General features: G+C 39.8%; 2 protein-coding genes across 5 annotated transcripts in view; one reads left to right on the top strand and one right to left on the bottom strand.

Annotated features, from left to right (window-relative positions):
- The window catches only part of METTL14 (methyltransferase 14, N6-adenosine-methyltransferase non-catalytic subunit), a 51,441-nt gene extending 26,409 nt beyond the window's left edge, over positions 1 to 25,032 (bottom strand). Inside the window, exons 1-4 of one of the 3 annotated variants that reach the window (XM_080373585.1) lie at positions 24,894 to 25,032; positions 20,253 to 20,396; positions 17,851 to 17,925; positions 11,982 to 12,170 (exon numbers count right to left, since the gene is read on the bottom strand). In XM_080373585.1, the coding sequence (XP_080229711.1) occupies positions 11,982 to 12,122 (141 nt within the window). In that variant the 5' untranslated portion in view covers positions 12,123 to 12,170; positions 17,851 to 17,925; positions 20,253 to 20,396; positions 24,894 to 25,032. Of the gene's footprint in view, positions 1 to 11,981; positions 12,171 to 14,562; positions 17,751 to 17,850; positions 17,926 to 20,252; positions 20,397 to 24,893 lie in introns of those variants that run through there. The other 2 variants (XM_080373586.1, XM_080373584.1) reach the window with 2 other exon arrangements.
- PRSS12 (serine protease 12) overlaps positions 12,194 to 26,305 on the top strand; it is a 51,641-nt gene continuing 37,529 nt past the window's right edge. The window contains exons 1-3 of one of the 2 annotated variants that reach the window (XM_080373555.1): positions 12,194 to 13,691; positions 22,598 to 22,736; positions 24,868 to 25,046. In XM_080373555.1, coding sequence (XP_080229681.1) covers positions 13,136 to 13,691; positions 22,598 to 22,736; positions 24,868 to 25,046 — 874 coding nt within the window. In that variant the 5' untranslated portion in view covers positions 12,194 to 13,135. Of the gene's footprint in view, positions 13,692 to 13,723; positions 14,141 to 22,597; positions 22,737 to 24,867; positions 25,047 to 26,305 lie in introns of those variants that run through there. The other variant, XM_080373556.1, reaches the window with a different exon arrangement.

Genomic DNA, 26,305 nt, shown 5'->3' on the forward strand with positions numbered 1-26,305 from the left:
CCTGTTCAGGGATCTCAGTGCAGTTTTCCTTTTTTTTTGCAGGTAATGACTTCGCTGAACTGCCTTCAACTCTGAGCCATTATCCAGAATTTCTTCCCTCAGATTTTCAAAGCCAATTGTTTTCTCATCCTGTTTTTATTTAACTTATTATTCCTGCTTACATTACCTTTCACTTCTCTTTCCTGACCTGCATTCAATCTTTTTAATTATTCCTATTGTTGAGATAATTTTGAATTCAAATGCTGTCCTCCAGCACACTTGCATTTACTTCCAGCTGCAAGCGGTTGTCTCCGAATGCAGTAAGCATTCTATGCCACTTCATTTAACCATTATTAGCATTGTAAAATATTTATAAAAGACAAACAAATAATAGTAGAATTTCACACCCATTTGTGACTTGTATTATACTGACATATTGAAGTCTAGGCTGCTCCATTTAGCAAAAAATTGCTGCCTTGCTTTGTATCAGTAGAAATGACTGTAAAAGTTACAGAGAATTAGGCCCAAGCTGCTTAGTTTATCACTGTTCTCTCACCTTAATTGTTCTAACCTCAAACTAAATTATGCCAACTGGATGCTCAATAAATTCATAAATTAAAAGCACTGAACAGACCAAACAGATGAACTAAAAGAGAACTTTATCTCTTAAAACAAAGAGAAAACGGTTAGCACGGACTAACATCACACACTTCCTATTTCAGGTCCCTCTTCCCCATGCTTTTAGTCAAGTACCCAGATTTAACTCTTAAAAAATATGTTTAGAAGCGGTAACCTCAACTTCGGGGCCTATTTTGAATAAGTGATGGTATCCACAACACCCACTGAATGTGGCTGCACGTGCTTTTCTACCTCTGCCTTAGGCTGTGTCCCTACAAGGTGGCAAATCTGACTTAATGAGCTTATTGCAAAAACACTGCAGGCATGAATCTATACAAACTCACTGTAGCAGTTCAGATTTTGGTTTATAATCTCCTACAAGGAACTCAGTAGCAGCAGAGTTTTTATTAGGCCAGTACTACTCCTCCTTAGCCAAAACAGAGCCTTCATAAACACACTAACGTAACGCTCTGGATAATTTGACAGATATGTGCTGCAATTTCACACTTCATCTAGATCAAATTTCATTGCCATTCAATCCTGTATTGTATATTGTACATGTCCTTTGTGATGGACATGAAGCCTTGATGTTGCATGCTGCTCACAGCAGGAGAGCTGCTGCCTCTGGACCAACTGATGATAGCCTCCCTGTTAACCTGGAGTGGACTATTGACAGGAATTTTGAAAGATATTATTCAATTTCTTTGTTTTGCATAGCGCTGCATTTCATTTCGCTTTGTCAGCAAGAATAAGTAACTTGCACACAAATGTTTAACAAATTATAGAAATATTTCTAATTACAGGGAATAAACTCATTTAATTTCTTAAATGTTGTGAACAAGCCACTGTTCTGGATTCTTCCAGCAGTATCCAACACTGCCAGAACAGCAGTATTTGACTAGAACTAGGTAAGTTTTTTGAACTGAACTTTTTTTTTTCTGAAAAACATGCATGGGTCAAAAAAGCTTTTTAAGACCTGCATTGAATTTGTTATATTGCTGGGAATGAAAACTATTCCCGCTTTTAAAAATTCCTCTGATCAACATGTTTTGTTCTAGAAATGTCACAAACTACTGAAAATATAGCATATATTCTTAATTCAAGACATTCTATTTACAGCTATTTAGGCTTGACATCGGGAAGCATTCCTTTACGCAGAGGGCCGTGAAGCACTGGAAGATGTTTCCCAGCGAGGCGGCCGATGGCCCGCACCTGCCAGCACTGAGGGGGCATCGGGCAGTGCCCTGAGCAACCTGCTGGAACGTTTGGTCAGCCCTGAAGCGGTCAGGCAGCTGGATCACTGTAGGTGTCTTCCAACTGAAATAGTCTAGTCTATTCTACAAATTCACTGTGTTCATGTCTATACCAAAAAGTAAGATTTAGCTGTTTTGTGTTGGGAAAAAGAGCAAGCTGGTTTATAGCTTTTCTTTTACCTGTTGCAGAAACTTACTGGCCACTTCTCCATAAGCTCTAAAGTCAAGAATATACAGCAGCGGAACTCAGAAATGAGAACCTGCCCCATGGTTCCCAGAGAACCTGGGTATTTTAACTCTCCTGAGGACACAGACAGTTGTACTGCACCATCGCAGCTCACACAAGCCCACCCGCCATTACAAGAAATCACTGGGACTATGCACACAGAAGAGACAATGCATCAGCATTATTACATGTGAATAAGGCTGGCACAATATGACCTAACTCATCTTCATTACTGTAGGATATTGTATATTTTTTTCTGGAGCTATAATGACTTGTGTTTTAATATCTCTCACTACCAAGATTTAAATGCGAGACGTACGTGATTTCAGGGGTGTTACCTTGAACACTACAGTCATCCACACAGCTTGGCAATGGTCACATCCCTCTTTTAACAAAGAGATGAACATATTCTTTCTTTTGACAAATTCAGTCAATCACAGCAATTAATTTGACAATCCTCATTCTAAAATTAGTAAAGAATTTAGTCAAAACAGTCCCCTGAGCCCCCAAGTCCCACTTCACTTGCAGATCCAAGCATTACTGGCTTCCCACCACATTCAAAGGATGTGTTAAAATAGAGCTGGCTTTTTAACTGAAATGTCTGTGTATATGCCTCAAAAAATAGAATATGAAGAGGTGATGGAGTGCAGCTTTATGTTGTATTGCGTCTAGCCTTGTATTTACTCCTCCTCATTTTAATAATGCCCCCAAATTGGCCCCTTTTTTATTTAACGCTGCCCCCTTAAGTGAGGCAGGAGCAAATCTCTAGTAACTATATAAACTTCAGCGATACTTTTGGTTCAAACGCTGAGCTGAATTTAATCTACTCTCAAGGGCAATACAAATATAATTACATGATGTCTGCTGGCTTTATTATTAGAAATCAAAGTGTTAAAGAAGTGTGAATTTGTTACGCTTTGAATAGCAAAGAAACATATTTCTATACACCTCAGTGTTCACTGACTTAGAGACTTAACTCTATAAGCACTGAGATCAGAAAATAGTATGCAACACTTTCCTGCCTTCTCTATGCTTTTCACACAAGATATTAAAATTGTACCGTCAGTTTTACCTTACAGTCAGAAATTGTGTCCTATCATGCTTGCAAAACAATCCCATACGTTTTTAACTATGGTACTTGTGCATATTCTATGTGATTATAGTACCATTCCTTTGTCTCAGAGCTGTTCTGTTTGTACTAAATAGCAATAAAGGTGACTACATGATACTATACAGAATATTATGGTATATGGTAGCTTTGTACACTGAAAAGCTCATAGGTCTGAAGTCTTTACATTCCAGAAAACTCATCCTTACATATTACCTCATATACGCAATACTTTCCCATCTTAAATTTGTTTTCATTATTATTTAATGTTTTCCTGGATACCTCCATAGCTAATTAGATGGAGTATTTTGCATCCCTATGCTATTTGCACAGACTAATTAAAACCATATCCCAGAATTTATTATTCTTTTCCTAGTCTCCAATTTACTTACATGTTTTCCAGAGCATTTACAGTGTTACCAGTTAACTATGGCTTCTATGAATACTCCATTTTTCAATATCTACACTTAATGCCTTCTTGTTTAAGTTTATAGCATACTAAGTTAAACAGCTCCTAGATCTGCCACTTATTTCTCCATTCATGCCACTGCACTATCCATTGTGTTTTTTTCTGTGGCTGTGTAATAAACCAGACCAGGAAAAAGATCTAGCTGATCTTTTAACCCAATTTGGATTATTTTGCAGCAAATGTGCAACCACAGCTTCCGAAGCACCAGAAGTATAGACAGAAGGCAATAAAGAATATGGAAAATGTTACTCCAGCAGATGGTTTGTAGTTAAATCCTAGAGCAAAGTTATTCTGCTGCTTTTTACTTCTCCTGGGTTCTAGGAAATTCAGAAAGAAGCTTCAGGAAGAAAAACCTACACATACAGGAAAAAAAAAAAGCGGACATATGGACTACCCATGATCACTGGAATAACCTCCTCAGGGAAGTGGTGGATTCCCCCATGTCCGACACTTAAGATTGGGCTGGACAGAGTGCTGGGCCATCTTGTCTAGCCAATGCTTTGGCCAGGACAGATTGAACCAGATGATCCTTGAGGTCCCTTCCAATCTATGATTCTGTGCTCCTATGATTCAGATTGCAAGTCCATCTCCTACAGCTCCAAGCAGAAGTTACTTATTTGATTTCTAAGGGCCAAGGGTTCTGTTGAAACTGATGGCAAAACTGAGAGCCGTTTCCAAAATAGGATAATATTCATAACAATAAAAAAAACAGTTAGAGGTTTTGAGATTTTATCATTAATAAACTTAGCAGTACTTCTATTTAATATAACTGGGTATTTGGTCTAGCAGGATTTATTTACACACTATTAGAATATACTGGGGAAAATAAAAATGTTTAGAAATCTAAAGTATAAGAAGTAGTGTGTACTTTAACAAAGTGTTCATGTACAAAAATAAATGGCATGCTAAGCAGATCAGTATAAAACAGGACAAGTCACTGTCTTTTCTATAGCAAAAATCCATGGCTTTCTATAATCCAATGGGCTTAATTTTAATTTTTACTTTTTAGTTGACAAATCATTATCCCAGCCAAGATGACTAAATATGAAAATAGTAAGTTGGAATGTGACATTCCACGTTGCCATTATATCATAAAAAAAATAGCAATGGGGAAATCGTAATGATGGGATGAAGGATCAGAAGAGAAAAGAAAGGGACATCAGCCAGAAGTCAAGAAAGAATTAAGGGATGACTAAGCCAACAATGAAGGTTAGAAGAAAACAGATTGTTTTGCCAGTAGTTACAGCAGTGGATCTTGCCCATTTTGCCCTCTTTTCTTCATCCATCGCCCTTCCTCCCTGGCCCTTCCCACAGCTCCTGACAGACATTTTCCACATTCTGTGGTAATGAAGGCGATCTAAGTGCAAATGTCTGTCACAGGTCTGCACAATGCCAGTATTGTTCTAACTACAGGACACATAGTTCAATAGTGCAAAGCCAACTCTGATCCCATCTTGTACAGAATCTCCTTGCAACTGCAGATGGTATCCTCACCTTATTTATTTTAAAGTGTATGTAGCTGCATTTTAAAATTCCAACTAAAATGCTGAAAGGAAGCACAAATAGGAAGTGCATCTTTCTGCATCACTTTATATTATTCAGTGTAAAATGGCTTCTCTAGCTCTGCGTATACTTGTGAAAGCAAGCTAGGAACTACTGAGATTTGTATTTTTAAATGGTAACAATATGGACAAACTATATTCATAATGCACAAAACCTATTCACTAACATGAGAAGACTCGCTGATTCTGATGAAATTATTAACCAATACAGCCAACAGAACATGGTTTACAAACACTCAACAATATACTCCCCTGCTTAAGAGCTAAACTTTTCAGCTAATTGAACTGGAAAGTAAAACAAAACATATTTTTTAATTAGTCCTACTGCTTCCAATACAACCCAAAAAGGAACATACCAAGATCATGTGTTATGAACACATGCTGTTAACCCCCAAGAGATCTTTCAGTACCCTTATGAGGTAAGAATTAACATTTTTAAATCTCTTCTTGGTAGCACAGCGTTCAGTTTCTTCAGGTAATTATAAATCCCAGACCCCTTAATTCAAGCAAGTATAAACTAGGGGTTTTTTTGCTTTCCCTTCAGTAAGTATAATAATAAGTATTCCATTGAAACAATTATTGTCTTTTCCAAAACTATTACTAATGGTAAGAGAATGCAGCTTTCATGATTTCTTTCTAAAGGAAAAAAACAAAAGGCTTTTGAAATTTTACTTGCATTATCCAGCAAATTCAAGTTGTTACTTTAAAAAAAAAAATGATAAAACTAGGTAGGACTCCATTTGGGTAATGCTGACCAATCAAATATTTTGGTGGGGAGTCAAAAGTATGTAACACCTAGCAGAAGGGACATAGGAATACCTCCACAATAGTTCAGGTCTCTCTTTTTAATCTTGATAGAGAATTGTGACTGAAAATAAAAAGTGGCAAAATCCTGCTTGCTATTTCTTCTAATTTTGTGAGCCATTGTTTTCAAGTTCACATACAACAAACTTCTCGAGTTGTTAACAATGGTGAAATCTTTTAAAAAGTCTATTTGTGAACCGATTAAAAATAACAGATGTAAAACAGACTTTTGGAAATATGTGAAATTCTTTACCTTGTCAATTAGTCCAGCACTTGGAGATGAACAAAGACTAAACCTAAGTAATATTGTGACAGGGGAATTGTATTTGATTTTTCTGTGCCCCTCTGAGAAAATGTGTATTGAAACATGTTAATATGTAATTTGTTTGGACAATACAGCACTATTTTTTTGTTATTAGGACATTCTGAAGTCATATCTGTTGAGTTGTATTTTAAGAGTCCACTGCAGAAGCATACAGAGAAATTACAGATGTACAAACTGGAGGGGGTTTTGTTTGTTTAAAATGGGTTCCCTCTGAAATATTTTGTTAAATCAATAAAACATATGGGCCAGACTACAGTTGTATACATATACAGAAGGGAAAAGATGGAAAAAGGAACATGTCTTGCTTTGCATTTCAATTTGCAGACCAAATGTGCTCATGGTAAGGTTTATGCTGATTTGAAGTGCTTGCTGCTTTTCAAGATCAAAAGCATCTAGAAATTCAAAGTCTATATAATACATTAACTATGTCTTCATAGACAAAACTATTCCTGCTCCAACAAGTATTTATCTTTGTTTCCCCCATTTATGTTTATTTTACATGCTCTAATAAGGTAGAGTTATATTTTAGTAATTGTGTTAATACGTGCTTGCATTATGCAGAACTGTAAAAATACAGTTGTAACTCACTTTATCCTTTCTCATTCCTGGCAACAGAGTCTTACAGTAATGAAAATAAATGAAATACTTGAAGGGTCATTGCATGTATGTAGCTCACCACTAAATTCCTGGATCCCTCTGAAACTCTGGAGAAAAAAAATCTTATTTACATATTGTATGCACCTTGCTGTTGGATTTTGTGCAGGGCACTGAGAAATTCCTGCAGGGAATATTGGCAATGCCTCATTCCATTGCTGCTAATGGGAAGGTGACACTTGGGTTAGATGGAAGATGAAAACACAAACCAACCCTGCCTGACTTATCTTTCTGCGGTTTGTGATTTTCATTGCACTTAGACTACACAGCAATGAAATGCAAAATTCTGAAACAGGTATTATTAAGAAATATTTTCAGATTAACTTTGAACAAAGAGAAGATACCTGCTACCACTCCAGACATAAATAATTGGAAGAGGACGACCTAGATTATTTGTGAGAGAAGAACTTGTTTAAACAACTACATTTATAAAGCATTGTTTACCCCAGGGAACCTTCTACATCATGAATGTCAGAGGAAATTCTAGAAGGTCATATATCTCAGCTCTATGAAGCAGTTGTCCTCACTGACAGTGGATGTTTTGAATAAATAAGGCCTCATCCTGCTCTGTGGCAGGCTTATCTAATGTTGACTGATTTATAAAGGCCACTGTCTACACAAAAAAAGAGTAAAGAATGTATGTTTTATGGTGAAGACGACATTAAAAAAAATTTGTTCTCATCTTTTCTCTCTTAGTCCTAAAGCAAAATGTTAAAACATTTCAACAAATGTTAAATAATTTTACAAAGGTCTAGCCTGCCTATTGCTTTGTGGGTTTTTTGGAGTGTGTTGTTTCTCCAGCATGAGCACAGAATGAATCACATCCACAGCTTCCCTTAAAGGACAGACTCAATGAATCAAGTACCAAATGCCACATGCACCTAAGGTAGTCACATTCAGAACTGAAGTTCCATTTCTTAGTGAAACTTTGTTAAGATTGTTTGTTAACAAACACCATTTTCCATTCAATTTCTCCAAAATATCCTCTTTGGCATATTCTTGTCTCTTTAGATATGCTTATTTATGGAACAGCTACACAAACTCACCCTTCACCTAGTAACAGACTGCAACATATGTGATGCCGCATTTACTTCCTATTCTAAGCATCAGGACATAGAGTGGCATGTCTGCTGTATTTATGCAGTCACACTGGGGCACTGCTACGCTCACGCTTGAGTCTCACTCCCCACTCAGCCACATGGCGTTGCACACTTGGGATCTGAGAAATGGTCCTTCTGGGGGAGGAACATAAAGGAGAGCTTGGTGGTTGCTCACAAAACGAATATAAAATGTAGCCTCAAACACCATCACATTGCAACTGCATGAACAAGGCTGTATGCTGTTCGTTCCTGGGTACTGCTGAAATAGTAGCAACAGCATGAACAAATCACGCCTCCAGTCCTCGCAAGTTTTACACACGGTATTCACACAATCTACTTGACACATGGAGGCATCACAGTATGCAGATGTGTACATACTAAGAATGAGGATACATATTTGCAGAATTAGACCCTTTAGTGAATGCAGGGATTTTTTTTGTTTTTGAAAAAATATTTTTCAAACAAGTATCTCCACATTTCATTGGTATTCAAAAATTGCTTCTTTTTTTCTTTGCAAAACTGATAGTTTTTAAATGATGTAGTGTTACTTTGGATATGTCAAAACTATCTCAGTGGTAATAGCATTTTTTTCCTCTCACTGTATTGAACATAAACTGTTCACCACATTTGCATTATTCAGTTTACCCTTCAGTTTCAGACGCAATTATTTCATCACGTCTGTATAACCCAGTGTTCGGCACATATGCATTCAGCACATATGCACTTATGTATTGAATTGTTCCAGGAAATCAAGTTTCTTATTGCCTTGTTCCAGGAACTTGGGTTTCTTATTGCCTTACAACATCAGCTGAGCTTGTTGTACAAGAAGGTACTTAACACTTTAAAAAAGGTTTTTCTATGATCTCATTACTGTGTGTACTGTGTTATGTGGTAATGGAAACCTCATCAATTACAGGCTGTTCAGTTATATCCTGTGTAATGCAGGGTCACCCTATAGAGCATACATATAATTACAGACAAGAGGTCTATTCTCTTCCATATAAGCACAAACCCAAATTAATTTTGAGTCAGACTTGGCAGGATTTCAATTTTCTGCTGCCCGTGTTTGCTAAAAAGAATGAGATTAATGAATAAAATGATTTTATAAGGGCGCTGACTTACATCCTAAAAATGTTGACTCACTATGGCATGCATTCTATGGCCCATTTTCCACATGGAAATCTCCTCTCTGCGAAGCCTTGCCTCCTCTTCTCCTCGTCTGGAGCTCAGCCCCTGTTCTGGGGCTGCTAGAGCTCGCTCAGTGCCCACTAGGTCATGTGCCTAGTTTTTCAATTGATTCCAGAGGTTGATCTACTGGCCCCAGCATACTTGATTATGCGAAGAAGTAATAGTAAGAAATTATTAGACGGATAGTCTGCAAATAATTTCATTACATCATGTTGTGCACGGCTGTTTGGCTATGGTCTTACGGTCTCTCAGCTTTGTATTTGTACTTATTTCCTGTGGGAACTTCTCATATATCACATTGCCTGAAGTCAGCCCTTGCTCTGATCTGTCACCTCTACGTTGCTGTTTGACTCTAACCTGGTCAGGAGAGAATGCAGGACAGAAGACCCTGGTTTAGGGCTATCGGTGGCAATAAAATGGGATGGACTCAGGCTGTCACTTCTCAGTAATTTTAACTGAATTCCACCAACAGCTGGAAGTGCTCAGCTTTTCTAAAACCTATGCTGAGATTACGCTGTACGAGCTACTCGAAAATAACGGTAAGCAGCTTTACTGAACACAGGAAGAGGCAAATCAGTGAATTTTGCTATTGATTTAAATGGGAGCAGAACTGGACCAATTCTCTAGCTGAATTTTAAATGCTTGGTATTAAACGTTTTTGAATTGCCAGACTACTATCTTTCAATGTATAACCCACACATCAGATACCTTCACCTATTCACAAGAACCATTTATTGATAATTAGTCCTCTGATAACCTGTACACTCCTACAATTAATGCAAAAGCAGGGACAGGGAAGAATTATCAAGTGCTTTTAGAAAGCTGTTAGGATAAAGGAAGCTCTTGTGTAAGTTTCCTTTTAAGTCTTGCATATCTGAATAACCCATGCTGCTGCTGCTGCATTATGTGAATATTTCTAGTATTTCCAGGTAACCTGAGGAATCTATGCACAAAACTGGGGATAGTGGGGAGCAGAGTGGGTGGAGTGGTCATATCAATTCATACCTATTATTCTCTGTTTTATCAACAGTTTGGTATCAGGGGTGTCAAGTATCAGAAGAGAAAAAAGCAGCCAACCTTGTAGAACTGTACAGAAATTAAGACCTATTCTAGCAGATGATTTCCTACAACTGCTCACATGGAAGCTGTCAGGTATGCAGGCACAGATTTGATAACTTTGGTCAGGAGCGTCATTCCACGGACTTCCACGGGACTGCAGTCAATAGGTACTACCTTTGTGCATAAGAGGTACAAACTAGATACTTAATACAAGTATTGAAAATGTTTTACACAAGGGAGAAATGCTATGTACTTCAGCTGGAGCCAGTTCACCCACTGTAATGTCACCTTAATGGATTTTTTTCTCTACTGATCTAGAAAGACCAAAGCAAGCCTTTGATATAAAAATGCAGGCCTTCTTAATCAGAGATTACTAACTTTAAATCCTGCAGTAGTGCTGCAGGAGTATGACTCACACAGTTTACTCATATTTATTTTTTTCTCAACATTTTAGGACAATTCTTTTCTGAAAAGTTGGATACTGTAATTTCAGAATTGAAGTGGCACATAATTCCCAGATCCAAAGAGACCTTTCGAGGTTTCCAGCAAGCTATTTGCTCATTTTCCTAATGAAGCAAACATATTTTTTTCTCTGCCTTTAATTTACAATTCAATTGTGAATGAGTTTTCCACAGCTTTTTACAGCAGAGACAAAACTTTTTAAGGCATCCAAATGCGCTAAGAACATCTCATATTTGGTACCTTTTTTAAGCTCTATCAGCTATACCAGAGTATTAAGCCTTTGTTTCTTGTTCATAAAGGTGTGAAGGTGAAGTTCACCCTTAAGGCATAGTGCAGTTCCATTTTAGGCACCCTTGTAATCTTAACTGTTAATTTAAGTGTAATGTCCAAAAGAGTCAAGGGTCTCAAAACCACAGTCTGTCCTGTCCAACATAACTATTGCTTTGGCTTTGCTCTTCCCAGTAACACCTGACCGATGGTGAGAAATGTGACAGAGGTGGAAGTCACACAGATAATGAGCTTCCAACAAGTGTAATCAAGGTAGTCAAGCAGATAGGAATGATTTTATACATGGCACCTGTAAGTGCCACAGCCAAAGGAAAAACTGCAACAGCTCACACAGTTCAAACACAAGAAGAAACCATACAGTGGAGACACTCATAAATGCTCTAGCCTAGACAGAAGCTGCAACCAAACTGCAAAGCATACATCTTGGAAAAACAAAATCTATGAGTTCCATTATTTCTTAGAAAAGAGCCCCTCCTACTTACGGTGAAACTATTATCAATGTCTCAAATGGAAGCCAAACCAAGTCCCTAGTTTGTCAATTCCAACAAAAGCAGCATTTCCTGTAGCATTAACGGACCTCAGATCACAGTGCAAGCTAATTTACAGTTATTAAAACAAATTAAGGCTCATTCTCCTTATATAATTACAGAAGTAATAACCATAATGTAAAATTAAAAACGTTCAGGAGTGAATCTGTACATGTGGATCATTCAATTAAAGCTGCCCCCTATTTTGGGAGGGAATCATTATGCCAATTGCTTTTTTCTTCTTGACGCTTCTTTTATAATTCTAGTTACTTCCAAACCTTTTTTCCCTGTGTAGCTCCCCTCTTCCCCGCTCCCACCTCCCGCTTAGTACCATTTCGCGACCTCAAGCACAAACCTACCCTACACAGGCAAAGGAAGTTCACTATGTGCGATTCCTGCTGGCCCACACACCTAGGGGAGACAAATGAAATCAGAATACATGAATAAGTACCAGGCTGAAAGCTTTGCCTGAAGTGTTTTGCAAGATTCATCATACTCATCTGTTCTCTTCCTCCTGTGCTGATCAGCAGAACCACTCCTCTTCCAGGCTAGAGGGGAAGAAGTAAAAAAAAAAAAAAAAAAAAAAAAAAAAAGCTTAGGTCAGGGAAAATGAAATATTGCTGCTACTGTGATGACAGAAAGTGTTTACTAGGCAATGAAGGAAGCCTTAACCAGCTAGGCTGAGCATGCTTTTAACTGGTCCTTCCAAAGGATAAAAGCAACCAACTTGTCATGACAGCAAGAAATCTTCAGACAATTTAAAAATGGCCATAATGAGGTTGGTTTCAGGTTAACGTCTTGTGCATGTTTTCAAACATTTTGAAAAGAAATTAAACGTTTGCCTGACAGTTATTAAACTAATGCATATACATACACCCAGAAGAAACCTCAGAAAGAACAATCTGTGTGCTTATATCCACAAAGTGCAACAGATGTGATAGCACGGTTACTGTGTTGCTGCAGGAACCCCAGCAGAGTATTCTTGAACTTTGTGAGCGATGAAAATACTAACTGTAATGTTGCAATAATAAATTCATCACAGATGAGCAGAACTAAAATGAACAGAGGTAATACCAAACACCGTAGGACCTGCTTCTCCTTAGCACTGGAGCTCTTTTGTTCTTATAAACAAAAGCTTAAATCAGTAACAGTGCATTTTGCACCTTTTCAACAGTTTGGAGGCTAATAAAGGAAGGCCACTGTTCACTGCAGATACGTGGGAACCTGCAAGGAACGCAGAAAGCGCACTCTCGCCTTTTCTTACAGACTCTAGTCACAAGGCGAGGTGGTGGAAATACTGATGCGCTTACCCAGAAACCTGATTAACACTTCGCAGCCAAAAAAAATTAGAAAGGAAAAAAAGATCTTACAGGGAGGTGAACCTACAGACTCACACTACAAATTGCCAAATAAAGGCTGTGCAGAGTTGGTCTTTGCACAATATGAACAGAACAGATTAGAAACAACGGCAAATTAAAAAATTGTGACTAAGCCAAACTAACAACTGAACAATATGAGACAAAGAAGCGAAACTGACAGCCATCCTGGTAGAAAAAGGGAATCAGAGATGCTCAGGTCACGCAGAGCTCCACAGCGGCTGGGGATAAGCAGATTACTATTCAGAGCACATGGGGCTGGGATAAAGCGACACCCTCGAAGACATTTCTCTTCGAGGCATTTGTTTCCAGCCCCTTTGTCTCCCGCAGACGCGCCTGGGGCTCGCTCCCCCCGTCCCTCTGCCCCCCCAGCCGCCGTGCGGGTCCGCTGCGCCCCTCTCGCCCCGCGGCTGCGCGCCAGCCCTGGGCCAGGCATTGCCCAGGCTCCTTCTGCTCTCGGAGGGGGGGGTCGGAACCCCCCGCCGCGGGGCCGGGGCAGAGAAGGTGGCCGGTCGGGGAGCCCCGAGTGCGAGAGGGAAGCGGGGTGGGGGGAGCCCGCGGGGCTGCGACGGGCCCGGGAGGGACCCCCCGAGGGCGGGCGGCGCGGGGGATGCGCGCCCCCTCCCCTCCCCGAGCCCCGCCGGGGCGGCCGCTGCCGGAGCCGGAGGCCGGGCGCTCGGGGTGCTGCGGCAGGTAGGGCGCCCGGCCCCCGCAGGCCGGGGAGCGGGGGGGAGGGCGGCCGGGGTGTGCGGCGGGGGGGATTAGCGGGACGCCGCGGCCCCGCCTCCCCCCCTCGCATCCCGGGCGCGGTGCGAGGGGGAGATGGACCCAAGCCGGCGGGACTGGCACCATGACATTCGCCGGCTTCGTGGTGGCGCTGGTGCTAGGGACGCTCCCCGCAGCCCGCGGGCTGGGGCATCTCCCCGCCAGCCTCCCGGCTGCCCGCCACCCGCAGCCCCCCGCCCCGGGCCCGCCGCCACCCCCCGCCGGGGGCTTCGCCGCGGGCCAGTGCCCCTGCCCGCCGCCGGCCGCCCTCCCGCGGCGGGGCCGCCGCAGCTCCTGCGCCCTGCCCGGCGGCGGCGGGGGGCGGCCCGGGGGTGGCCGGGGCCGGGCGGAGCGGGGCCGCGCCGACTGCGGACGAGGTGAGCGGGGCGGGAGCGCTGGGCGGGAGAGCCGGGCGGCCGCGGAGGGGGCAAGCCCGGGGCGGCGGGACGCGGCGGGGCAGGAGGACGCGGCGGGGCGGCAGCCCCAGCCGGGCGGCGGCGACAGGGGACGGGGCACGGCCACCCGCTGCCCAGCGGCCTCAACACCTTTCCTGAGAGGAGAGGGGTGGCGCTTGGCAGCAGCAGCTGCACTGGCAGGACCTGGGTCTCGCCCGGCCCGGTTCCGACGCTGTGTAACACCGGGGGAGCGGCGTTACGGAGCCGCGCCGCGAGTGCTCGGGCAGGCTGCGGGCAAGGCTGGCATCCCCCTTCTAACCGGGCGCGCCGCTCTGGGAAGCGCTTGCTCTACAGGAGGAATGCCAAAGGATGCCTGGCTCTAACCGCGAACTGCTCTCACATACCTCGTTCTTCCTCCCCCCCCCCCATCGCGGGATCAGGGGGTGTGCGAGGCGGCGCGGGTGCTGCAGGCCAGCTGTGGAGCCAGCCGGGGAGCTGTGCCTCCCCCCATTCCCAGCCAAACTCCCAGTGACTTCACTGGAAGTTTTCAGCGCGCAAGGACTGAACAGCAATTTCAGCATTCAGCCCTGGCGCAGCTGATCAGCTTTACAGTTCATCAGTATCGGCATTAAATATATTTCTGCACAGCCTGGTTTGGAGTGCCTTCACGTTTTCTCCTGCATCGCTGTGGTGTTATCTCCCACCTAAATAAGAATTATGGCCAATCTCTATCTATACTAAAAATGAACGAGCATAATTGTTGCAAGGACAATAAAAATTCCCTTCTTTGGTGCCCTTCTTTTTACATATTTTGTAGTATCGCACAGTCAGCAAGGAAGTTGAACATTATTATTAATTTTGTTCTTGTGGAAGTTGGTTTTGTGTTGGTGTGTTTTTAAATTTACTTTCAGATCTCTGAAGGGGGTTGTTACCTTTCTCTTCCAACAGTAGCCCTAGAACGTGTAAAAAAAAGGTAACTTGAAGAATGTGATTATTATACATATTGCTATAAAATATGTATAGAGCATGTGGTGGCACCAAGGTCCATATTGATTATTTATGCATTAAAAAAAATACAGCTTCCAGAGCTGTGTTCCAAGTCAAGCATTGTACTCCTTCAAGAATATAGAATGATGTTATGCATCACAGATGTTTCCTGGGAAAGAATACCAGGCAGCTGATGCCACAGGGGAGAAAAGAGATAACTAGACGCAGATGAAAATAAAAAATAAATCCAAAATACTTGACGCCCTTTAACTGGTCTCAGTTTGAGAAAGGTTCCCACAGTTGCTTCTTTGATTTAGCCCATCACATCTATAGCTTTTTTCAGAATTCTTCAGTCTGGTTCCCAAAATACTTTGTAAAGATTTGCTCTATATGGTACAGAAAAGAACACCACAGCATTTTACTGCTGAGAACCCAGTCTTGCCCTAACTAAATTCCAGAATCCCCTGTATGTTCAGGACAGATGTGGTTTAAGTAAAAAAACCACCGAAAATACTGCATGGTTTGGATTTCGCTGTCTTTCTTCAGCCTTTTCAGGAGGCTGCTTTTTTCCCCCAGAAAAAGGAAATCCAGGTTGTCCCCTGTTAAGGAGGACATAGCTACTGAACAATAGCCAATACTTTCTAACTGAAAGGTCATCTGCTTCTGTTGGCCTCAGTGGAAAACTCCCAGTGACATCAACAGGGCAAGCGTCTGTCCAAACGCCTTCGTGGAGGGGGTGTGAAAGAATTAGAGAGTGTGAGACGGCTTAAGGTACAACATGGAAATAAATCTAGCCATTTGCCCAGAAATAACCATTACTGTAACATTCATCCTGAAGTATGTTCCTTTCTTACAAGAAGCAAAGAAATGCAAGTGAAGCAACGTTATGATGCAGTTTATAGCTAAAGAAGGACAGACTGTTCAGAGAGAATCTGTCTGCATCTGTTGCTTTAGTACATGTGCTAAGGAAGCCCATATTCCATTGTTAGGCACCTGCAATAACTATATACAATACCATGTTCAGAGCCTTAACTGTAAATCTCCTGGCTTTTCCAGTTTAAATATTAAGACCTACCTGCAATGTTAATTGGCTAAACTTTGTGCACGTGTATATATTAAACTGCTTTATATTTAAACATTAATGATAAGAATTTAAACCAAAAAAAAAGGTGCATCTTTGCAGTTATACTATGCAGTACCGGTCTAAAATCAGGTTTATAGTTTATAATACTAGATTTTGGTGTTTCATTTCCCTCCTCCTAAAATGAGAGACATTTGGGTATTATTATTCATTCATGCCTTGAAAGCAAGTAAGCCAAACAAATATATCTAAATTATCATGATTAACCAAGGAAATCATAGAGAAAAACAAATGAGTACGAGTACTCTGTATACAGAGCCAGTGTAAGTCCAGCAGAATGTAGTATTTTAGTTATTGCTAGTAATAACATACCTGTAATGTACTCACGCTTCAAAAATGAGGCCTGCCTCAGTACCTAGAAGCAACTGCTGCCACACAAAGTTATTGTGGCATGTACTTGCAGTATTCTCATGCTGTGTTGTTACATATCCAATTTAAAGCTCTTTTAGTGAAGTGGGTTAACTATTTTTCTTTATTTTACCAAAGGGAAACAATACAAGAGAGGCTAAGTGTCTTTGCCAGAGCTCACACTACCCATTAGTGGCAGAACTGGAAGTAAAATACACATCTCCAGAATGGCCAGATTATGGAGTCTTTCCATTTAAATTGCTTTTATCACAGGGTACTTCCACTAATTCCAATGGAACAATGCTTCACTAAAATTTTGAGAGAGAAGAATCAAGCCTCAGGCTCGTAATCTAAACGCTAGATTATTCTCCCTACTTAACTACAGTCCAGGCAGTTGATGGCAAGTCTTTTGGGTTTGTTTTCTTTTTGTTAATAGCATAGGGTTAACAAAAAAATATGATGAAAAAATTAAACATGAATGCCTAGATTTTCCTTGTAAGAAGCAGTTCTTCTGGAACCATTCTTATTACATCTGCACAGCGTGAGACCCCTCATTTTCTACAGCTATGTACCTCATAAGACAACTGCAGTCCTTTAGAGCCTGTTACATTCCTAACATCTCAGTTGTTTATTTTTTCAGAGCCTTAAACCATTGATCGTTGACATGGTCAATCTCACTGCTGCAGAGGAACCAATTCAGCACATTACACACTCAATATATACAATATTTATGAAACTTCTCATATAAAGATCCTTGAGTATGCTACACTTCTATCTGTTAAACTTCTCAAGATAGTTCTTAAAAAGTTGTTTTGATGGATGCACCCTTTTTTCAAGGTTAAAGTATCAGGGGAAAATAATTATCATTTTAGACTAAGAGCAGTGCTCAGCAAAGTTATGGACAACAGCATTTATTGATCACAGCGAGCACCACCCATAGTTTTGCTGAAGTCAACAGGATTCATTTCTTTGATTTTAGCCAGATCTAATCCTGGAAGAAAAGTTTCCATTTATTTGAACCGGTGTTAGATTTGACCTATACTACAGGTAGCTTTTTATAAGGGCCTCATGCAAGTTGATCAATTAATTTCATTCTGAAACTGAGACACACTCTTGTGTATGTATTATGAACCATCCACTAGTGTTCTGAAATACTGAGTTACATACAGAAAGTATCAATGGGAGACCCTCACACGTTATGTCAATTTGGACTTACCTAATTGACTCCAAGGCTGCAGAGATAAATTGTCAGTGCAGGGTCTTTCCGTGGCGCTATCCCATATTGAAGCACCTTGGAAATGAATGCAGAAATAAAAATATTTGTTGTGTTTACGGATTTCCAACATGTAAAGTACTACTTTTGCTTTGCTTTTAATCAGCAATTTCAGAGCACCCAGCACCAGGGTGAAAGGCACAGGCAACTTCTACTTCTGATCTCTCTTTTCCAAATCTACATTCACAACCAAATTACAAAGCTTTGGACACAGGTGTTTCTGAAGCAGCTACTGACACGCCTTTAGCAACATCATAAACCCTACTGCTGCAGCACTTACACATGCAGCAGAAGTGGAAGTGATTCCCATTGTATTTGCCATTCAGCCACACACTGTAACAATACTTGTTCTCAGTGAAATGTAGAAAATAAAACAGGGTTTTAAGTTACTCAGCATCTCAGGATGTAAGAATGGTATAGGAAAAGCGGCCAAGCACAACAGCACAATTCCTTTGAAGCTCTTCAGCTTTTTGGAGTTAATTAAAAGTCGGCTGAGGCATTTTCCTCTCCCTTTTTTCCCTGTGTGTCTCATCTTAAGCCTATATGGCAGGTGTTGCAGAGCAAGTCTCAGCAGCACCCACTGGATACCCTTACTTCCTTGCATTTGCAAGTATAACTTAATCTCTTTTAAACAGGGATAGCAGATGGGAAAGACTCTGACTTGGGCAGATACCAGAGCAACTAAGATTACCAGACTGTATGTAAACAACACGAACTGACCGTCAGTAACCTTGGCTAGAACATAATTGTACGAAATGCATACATATTCTTTGAGTGTATATAAATGAGTTTCTGTCAAGACAGCGGATTTGTATTCTTCAATATAGGGCTGAATTAAGTCCATTGTAAGACCACAGTATGTGTCCTAGAGCTGCATAGTAGTCCTGCTTTGTGGTCCTGTGCCCTTGTTTAATTCTCGTGGGGTCAGTTCACCTCTCCTCATCCTTTCTCTTCTTAACCAGTGCTGCGGGGGGCATTGAGAGCCATGGGCAGGATCCCTGTACTCGTGTTCCCTGCTGTTGAGGCAGCCAAGTTTTGAGAAGCACTTTAAGCAGAGGCTTGACACCGTACTGAGTTGGTGGAGAGGGGAGAGAGTGTGAGTTTCTCAGTGTTGCATAAAGCCAGAGTAGATATTACTGCATTAGCCCTACTCCCATGTTCAGTTTTCTTCAGCAACTAAAAGAGCTAAAAGTTTATAGCTTAAAAAATTGAGATGCTACCATATCTACGACTCCAGAAGCCTACAGCCTCCAATGCACACACTTAAGCCAGACCTGCTTTCAAAGAAGTGATTCAGATAGTCTTCTCTAGAGCTTCTTGCCCTAGGGAAAGCACAGAAGAGCACCTTGGGCACCCCTGTTGAGGTGCAGTAAGGGCTTGAGGTGTTGAAATATAACAGTAGAAGACCTATATTAGCCAGTATCCTTTTAATCATGCTAATTATTAGTTTTCTTTCTGCTTATGAAGTGAAAAAGTGTTTCCTGGTCATTTTAACAATGCAAACACTGATTATCTTGCAATTAAGATACTAACACCTTTTTAATAACAAAGATTGAATCATGAGTAATACATAGATACTTGGTAATACAGCATAAACATACATGATGGCATCTAATGTTGGTCATCTTGCAATTCCCTATAATCAATTTACACATGAAACAGATGTGTTTCATTATGAAGAGTTTTATCTATTAAAAAGAAAAAATAAGCTACTGAAATGACAGTGTGTATTTTAAAGTTCTGTTTAATGATGTATCTATGTTACTGTAACTAATGTATCTCTTGATCCAGTAAAATAACTACCAGAGCTCTGAATACTTCAACATTTGGAGTAAAAAACAGAGAAATCATTTTCTCATTAATGTGCTCTTTGATTTGTTTGCTACATAATTATGACTTGTCATATGATATAGGTTGATACATACTTCAAAGTGCATATGAAACCAAAAATACTGTATCATTTTACTCTTGTTGGATACAGTGCTGAAATAAAGAGCTAGAAACACTTAGACTGGACTCAGAAAAATACATTAGACATATTAACCTTTCAGAGGGCTTTCAGTTCTGACTTTTCTTTTAAAAAAATGGGTTTACTTATTCTTTTGCTTGAGAATACTGATTTTGCTCCGAATGGTTTATGTTAATCATAGCTGCAGATATAGTCAGTCAATGCAACCAGCATGTTGGAATTATTATGCCATATACATGGTTAACTCTATGAAACAGCAGGCATAATAGAAAGTTTAATATTAGTTACATGTAAAAAATAGGCTTTCTCTTTATTTCTTTCTAGATTAACTTATCAGGTAGAAATCAAGAATATTTTAAATTCTTTACACAATTACCTTTAAGAATTATGTTGTGTGTTTTCTCTTCTATATGATAGAAGCTAGCTCTTCATCATTATTTTCTTGTGAGATGAACAGAGGTCTGTTATGAATGCTACTACTCTTCATAAAACATTGGTGTCCCTATATGCAGCTGTAAGCCTACAGGAAAAAAGCAAACCAAAATATTTTGTTAGATAATTTTTTAAAAAATCCATAATTTATTGTTTTCATCTATGTCTTTTCCCACAGGCACATGAAAATAAGGCACTGTCCCTACCAGTCATTCTCCCTTCCTTACCAGCTGATACTAGTAGTGTGTCTTCCCACTTCACCAGGGACCAGATGTCACCTGGGGTTCTTTAGGGGAGTGGGTGGCAAGGGAAAGGCTGTTTTCTTGGTTTAATGGTATGTGTTCACAGTGAGAACTCTGTCCTTTTCGAACTTCTTTCTTGAGGCTTCTAGTACAGATGCAAAGGATTTCAGAATTCTTTCATTTTTAATTTTAACTGTTGGGAAAAGAGTTTCTGAGATGCAGAAGTTATCTCTTGTGCTATCTTTTGCTCTGTGTACGTGAATAATTTCTTACACTGTTGCCATTGGGAATTCTGTGGAGTGAGCCAAATTTTGCCAAGGAGACATTAGAAGACAATTTTATTATTTAAATACTCCCTTATTCACGTATTTGAATAGAAATATTGTGTAATGTATACTCAGGAAACACTGTATTCGTTTCAGTAGGTGTCATGCAGGACTGTAAGCAATCATGTACAAAAATAAACTTATTTTTGGAAATGACATCTTCAAAATTGCTTTCTGGCATGCCAGGAATCACTTTGCTATGACTGCAGTTGAAGTTTCAAGTGAAAATAATAGTCTATACAAAAGTCTGGTGAAGAGCAAAAATAAACAGAATTCCAGACTCTATCTGTATGTGACAGAAAAAAGCAGAGAGCAAAAGACAGATAAACAATGTGCAACATCTCTACAGTATTGTTATAATTAACTCATTAATAATCTTCTACTTGGAATGATAGCTCACTCTGTAACATGAGATGAATATATTTTGTTTGTAATTTACTGAACAGTGAGTTACTGCTGAGAAAGTAAATAGGAGGCAAAAAGGAACACACAAAACCAAGTTTGAGGTTAATTAATTCCTCCAGTTATTTGGCAGTCATTTGGCTTTGTGGTTTTATAAAATATACAGAAATAAATTAAAACTGGGACACAATCTGAGTGAAAGCTGAGGAGAAAAAGTGGATCTACCTATCATTGCTATTAACACATACACAAGGAAATGCAGGCACAAACATCGACTGTTTCCTCCCGTTGCTAACCCCCCTGCAAACTGGATGATGTTGTAGCTTCTGATTTTTAAGTAGATCACAGAAGAGAGGTGGATGGATTAACAGAGATTTCAGGCAATAGAAATGCACACAATTAGGCTATGTCTGATAATTTAACAGAAATGTATAATTTCTCGTTAAATTACTGCTCTGTTACGACTCTTTGTTCTGCTTCTGTAGGGTTATACCTATGACCAGCTTCTTCCCCACCATTACTTATGGCACTTGGCCACCTTCAACAGCAGATGCATCTGGCATCTCAAGTAAAACTACTGAAATAAAAAATGCAAAATCTGTTAATTTTCTTGAACTTCTGTGTTCTGTCGCTCTCAAGAAGCAGACTTCTTTTTTTTCAGTTCTTTTAGACCATTCCTCATGTTTTTAGGTTGTTTTGTCTGAGAATTTGTTAAAGACCTCTCATGAATTAACAGAACTACATCCAGTGTTTTCCTGTCTGAGAATGAATATGAACAAATGCATTCTTTGGCTAAAATAAACTGCTGACATCCATGACATGCATGAATTTACATGGGTAAGAGCAAAAGCTATGCAATCTATGTGGTTCTTTTGTGATTCCCTTAAATTGGATGGAATTACGTGGAAGATAAAAGTATAGAAACTCATATATATATATACACACTTTTTGCTCATTTGGGTAACCACATTTAAATAATTATGTGTAGTCTATACATACTTTTTCTTTGTTAGCTCTTTAAGTTGTAGTATCAGAAGGATTATAAATGTGATGTAATCTCAGTATAAGAAGCTAAATGTTTTCTTCATGTAAAAAATATGGTTACCTCCTTTTGTGTGTCACTGTATAAGAATGTTAAGATGTGCCAGAATGCTTCTGAGAAGCAGCTCACCCAAAGAGCACAAAGATGGATGTGGAAAATACATGGAACAGGAAGTCTCTCTGCAGAGGGAAAATGAGTTTGGAGTCTTTTCTGTGGGATAGATTAATTGAGCAATGGAATGTCTTAGAGGCTTAATTTTTAAATTTTTTTTAACTAGGGTCAGTGAGACTGCAGGGTGGCAAGAACGAGTTTGAAGGTACAGTGGAGGTTTATTTGAATGGAATCTGGGGAACAATCTGTGGGAGCCATTGGGACAATAATGATGCAACAGTTGTATGTCGACAGCTTGCACTTGGGTAAGTTTCAGTCTAAGTAAAAATCAAGTCAAATTATTTTTAATGATGTTTCCATATAAAGGATAATCTATCTTGCAAATCCTGAGGGCTTTTTGTGTTTGATGATTGTTTTTTTCTATTTGAAAGTTGTTGAATGCTGAAGCTGTTCTTCCCAGAATCTTTCGCTTCCTTCAGTTGTGTTGTACTTCAAAGAGGTTGTTGTGAGAATCAGTGTTTCATTTGAAAGCTGCGTATGGGATCCGGAGAGGAGCAGACCAGGCTAGATGCTTTGCTCTCAAAGTGAAAAGTGTGAACAGCTCAGAAAAGCTTAGGGCAAAACAAGAACTGCTTTATTAGACATCTGGGAGATGTTCATAAGGGCAGAAATATGAGGTCTGATCCTGATCTCACTTACGGAAGTGTCAATTAAGAACAGATCCAGTGAGGTTACTGATTCTATAAAAACATAAATGTGGCCAGAATTAGTCTCCACATGGGCTCCTAATCATAAGAAAATACCTGGTTCTATGAAGCATGGGGTTACCCTGGTAATCATCCATTCTATACTGGCAAAAACCATCTGGGACTCATCCCAGGTTTTTGGAAAATGTGTTTTTGTTGTGCACATCTTCATCTAGCTAGATAATCTGTGTGGTTTACTTTCAGAGTTGCACGTTGATAACCCAAACTGAGACATTCTCACAGCAACATTTTACAGAGTTATAGTAATACTGGACAGGTTGAAAGTCCCTGCATTGTCCTCATTGACTATGACTTTGCAATGCTGTCAGAATGGACTTAATCAACAGGACCCTGTAATATAATTTCATTTTAGCTTCTACAAAATCAATGCTGTTCAAGCTAGCAACCAAATTACTTGACTATCCCCACTTAGCACCTCATGCAGTTTGCACTTTCTCAGTAAACCACAAAGTATTGCTAGTTTTATTGCCTTTCTAATATTTCCTTCAGTCATATGCCAAAGTAGTGATTTTGTTTGCTACAAGCAGTAAGGGGCTTTTATAGCATACGTGTACTGTGACATTCCTAATGATTATTCCACTTTTTAAGACTGCTAGCCAGAACTAAATCTAAGCTGTTTTATAATGTTCAGTACTAATCTGGACACACCATGCCAACTTATAAAAATATGAGGATTAGATGAGATAAAAGTTCAGCCATCTGGAGGCTGTGATTTTGTTTATGGCTTCAACTGTCTCTGTACAATGTCTCCTTTCCTCATTTTCACATAAGTTCTTTCTGCCTTCCGTACCCTAAGCATTTCAGTTGAACAAGACTGCTAAAAGTAGTTCAGTGGTATGGACGAGTGGTTTGGTCTTTCCAACAGAAATGGCTTAAATCTGAATCCAGGCCAAAAAGCCCCAAGCAAACAGTAGTTGAAAGTTTCTGTTACCGTGAGTGGCAGATGTCTGGATCTGTATACCACAAGGTGAACTCACTAGGTATTACTGGTGCTTTTCAGGTGCCTCCACCTATCTGCTCCTTTGATTTTACAGTATTTGGACTTTGTTTTGAATTTAATTTTGTTGGGCATTATACAGAAGAATAGATGGCTCAGTAACTGTCACTGTAGATTCAGTCAGGGAAGGAAAGGAAGCTATTTATAAATGTTCTGAATGGATGGGAAAGGCTGAGTAGAGAATAATGGCCATGCACCTGATCTAACAGAGTATGAGGTGGTTTCACTGTCCCATGGTAACAACCATATTATATGACATGTATGGGCAGAGCACAGGTATGTTTTAATGGAGCAAAGGAGAGGATAAGGGAAGGTATGTTAGCATTACCTCACCTAAAAGTGTAACTGCAGTGGGACAGTACTATAGATTCACCTATGGACTGTAGGCTTTGTGTTGATTTTTGTAGTTAAGAACTGGGAGAATAGGAAAGTAGCTGGCCCAGCAGCAACCCAGGCCGTTGTACTAAAACATCCCACAACATAATGGTGAGAACTGGGTCACATCTGTTACTTTTCTTTGTACAGAATACAATGCTGAACTGTATGAAAATGTGATGAATTTACACTGCTGAAGAAAGCCCTTTCTTCTCTACTCCAAGATTTATAGATGAGAAAATGTTCCACTTCCCCTCCTCCCACTCTAACATCCTATCCTGATTATTCTTCTTACAGTGAAAAAGGTACAGCAAAGCACATACCATTTTCTGGACTGGGCCTTATTCCTGTTTACTGGAGTGAAGTGCGTTGTCGTGGTGATGAAGAAAATATACTGTTATGTGAAAAAGACATCTGGCAGGATGGAACATGTCCTCAAAAAATGGCAGCTGCCGTCACATGTAGCTCTTCCCTGGGTAAAAAAAACACAGATGGTTTGGTTAACTCCTTACCTTATTCAAATAGAAGTAGTAATAATTACTCATTATTAAATTAGAAAAAGTATTAAGATTTCTTGGAACAGGAAATTAAACAGATTGAATCATCGCATCATTAACTGCTTCAAATCTCTCTACGCTGTGCAAGCAGCAACTAGCTGAACCACTTGTTACCTTTCCATATTCAACAAGCAAATTGTAGCTTTGAGATGTAGGCTGTGAGAAAGGGTGAAGCAGCAAGACTCTGGCTATAAAAGCAGGATTGTTTCCCCCTACATTTTTTTTAAAAACATCTCCTCCCCCCCCTTTACATATTTATTTTACTCAGACATTGTCTTTGGTAGGTACATATGCTACATGTTAATTTGTTAGCTTTTCTTGAACAGTGGGGAGGAGCAGCAATTTCAGAAACAGGCTATGCCTTCTCCTTTGGTACAAAAGTGTTGGGATGACATTCCTTACTGTGAACAGGGATTATATCACACAAGAAACTGTAAAGTTTTTGTCCTATTCTGTGTACATTTAAAGCAGGTCCAAGTCTTCCTAGCTGAATATTGCTACATCACATATCACTCACACAAGTCAAAACAATATTGTTAGGAAAGAAAGTATTATTCATATTTTTAAGATATTTCAGATTCTTTTAATCAACGTGCTAACCAGCAACTAAACAGGCAATTACGCCATCAGATTTAAGACATTGCTGACCTTGAGGAAGGCTAGGCTGTCAGTGCTGAGGCAATGGCAATCTCTTCAGTTGTAAGCAAAATATATACGGCTGCAGCCAGTTCTGTGCTGCTTTTCCTCTCCTACTTACATTCCTATCCAAAAGCTGATGCATCCTAAAGCTCGACTATTCATGAGGAATATTTTGATAAATTACTTTTACAAAATAATTTTGGACTTAGTTTAGAAAACTATAACGTAGAGGAAAGGGAGAATCTTTTTAAGCTAGGAGACAAGTTGAAGGACCAAAGCAAGAGAAATAGTTTTGTCTAAAGAAACTGAAAACTATAATTTTGCAAATTTTTACTTTTAGATCATAAGGTTTTCCTTCTGTTTATGGACATTTTAGCCAGAAAACTCTGTTTGGCTTAGATAAATTTGTTAAAGGACTGTTGTCTGTTTCAATAATGCTGAAAGGAAGTTTACCTGTAATTTAGAATTTAGGATATCTGAACTGAATTAAAATGATCCTGAGTTTCAGCAGACTAGATGAAGCTTTCATGTTTTGCAGG

Source organism: Falco punctatus (genome assembly GCF_963210335.1).
Source record: "Falco punctatus genome assembly, chromosome: 1".
Classification (NCBI taxonomy): domain Eukaryota; kingdom Metazoa; phylum Chordata; class Aves; order Falconiformes; family Falconidae; genus Falco; species Falco punctatus.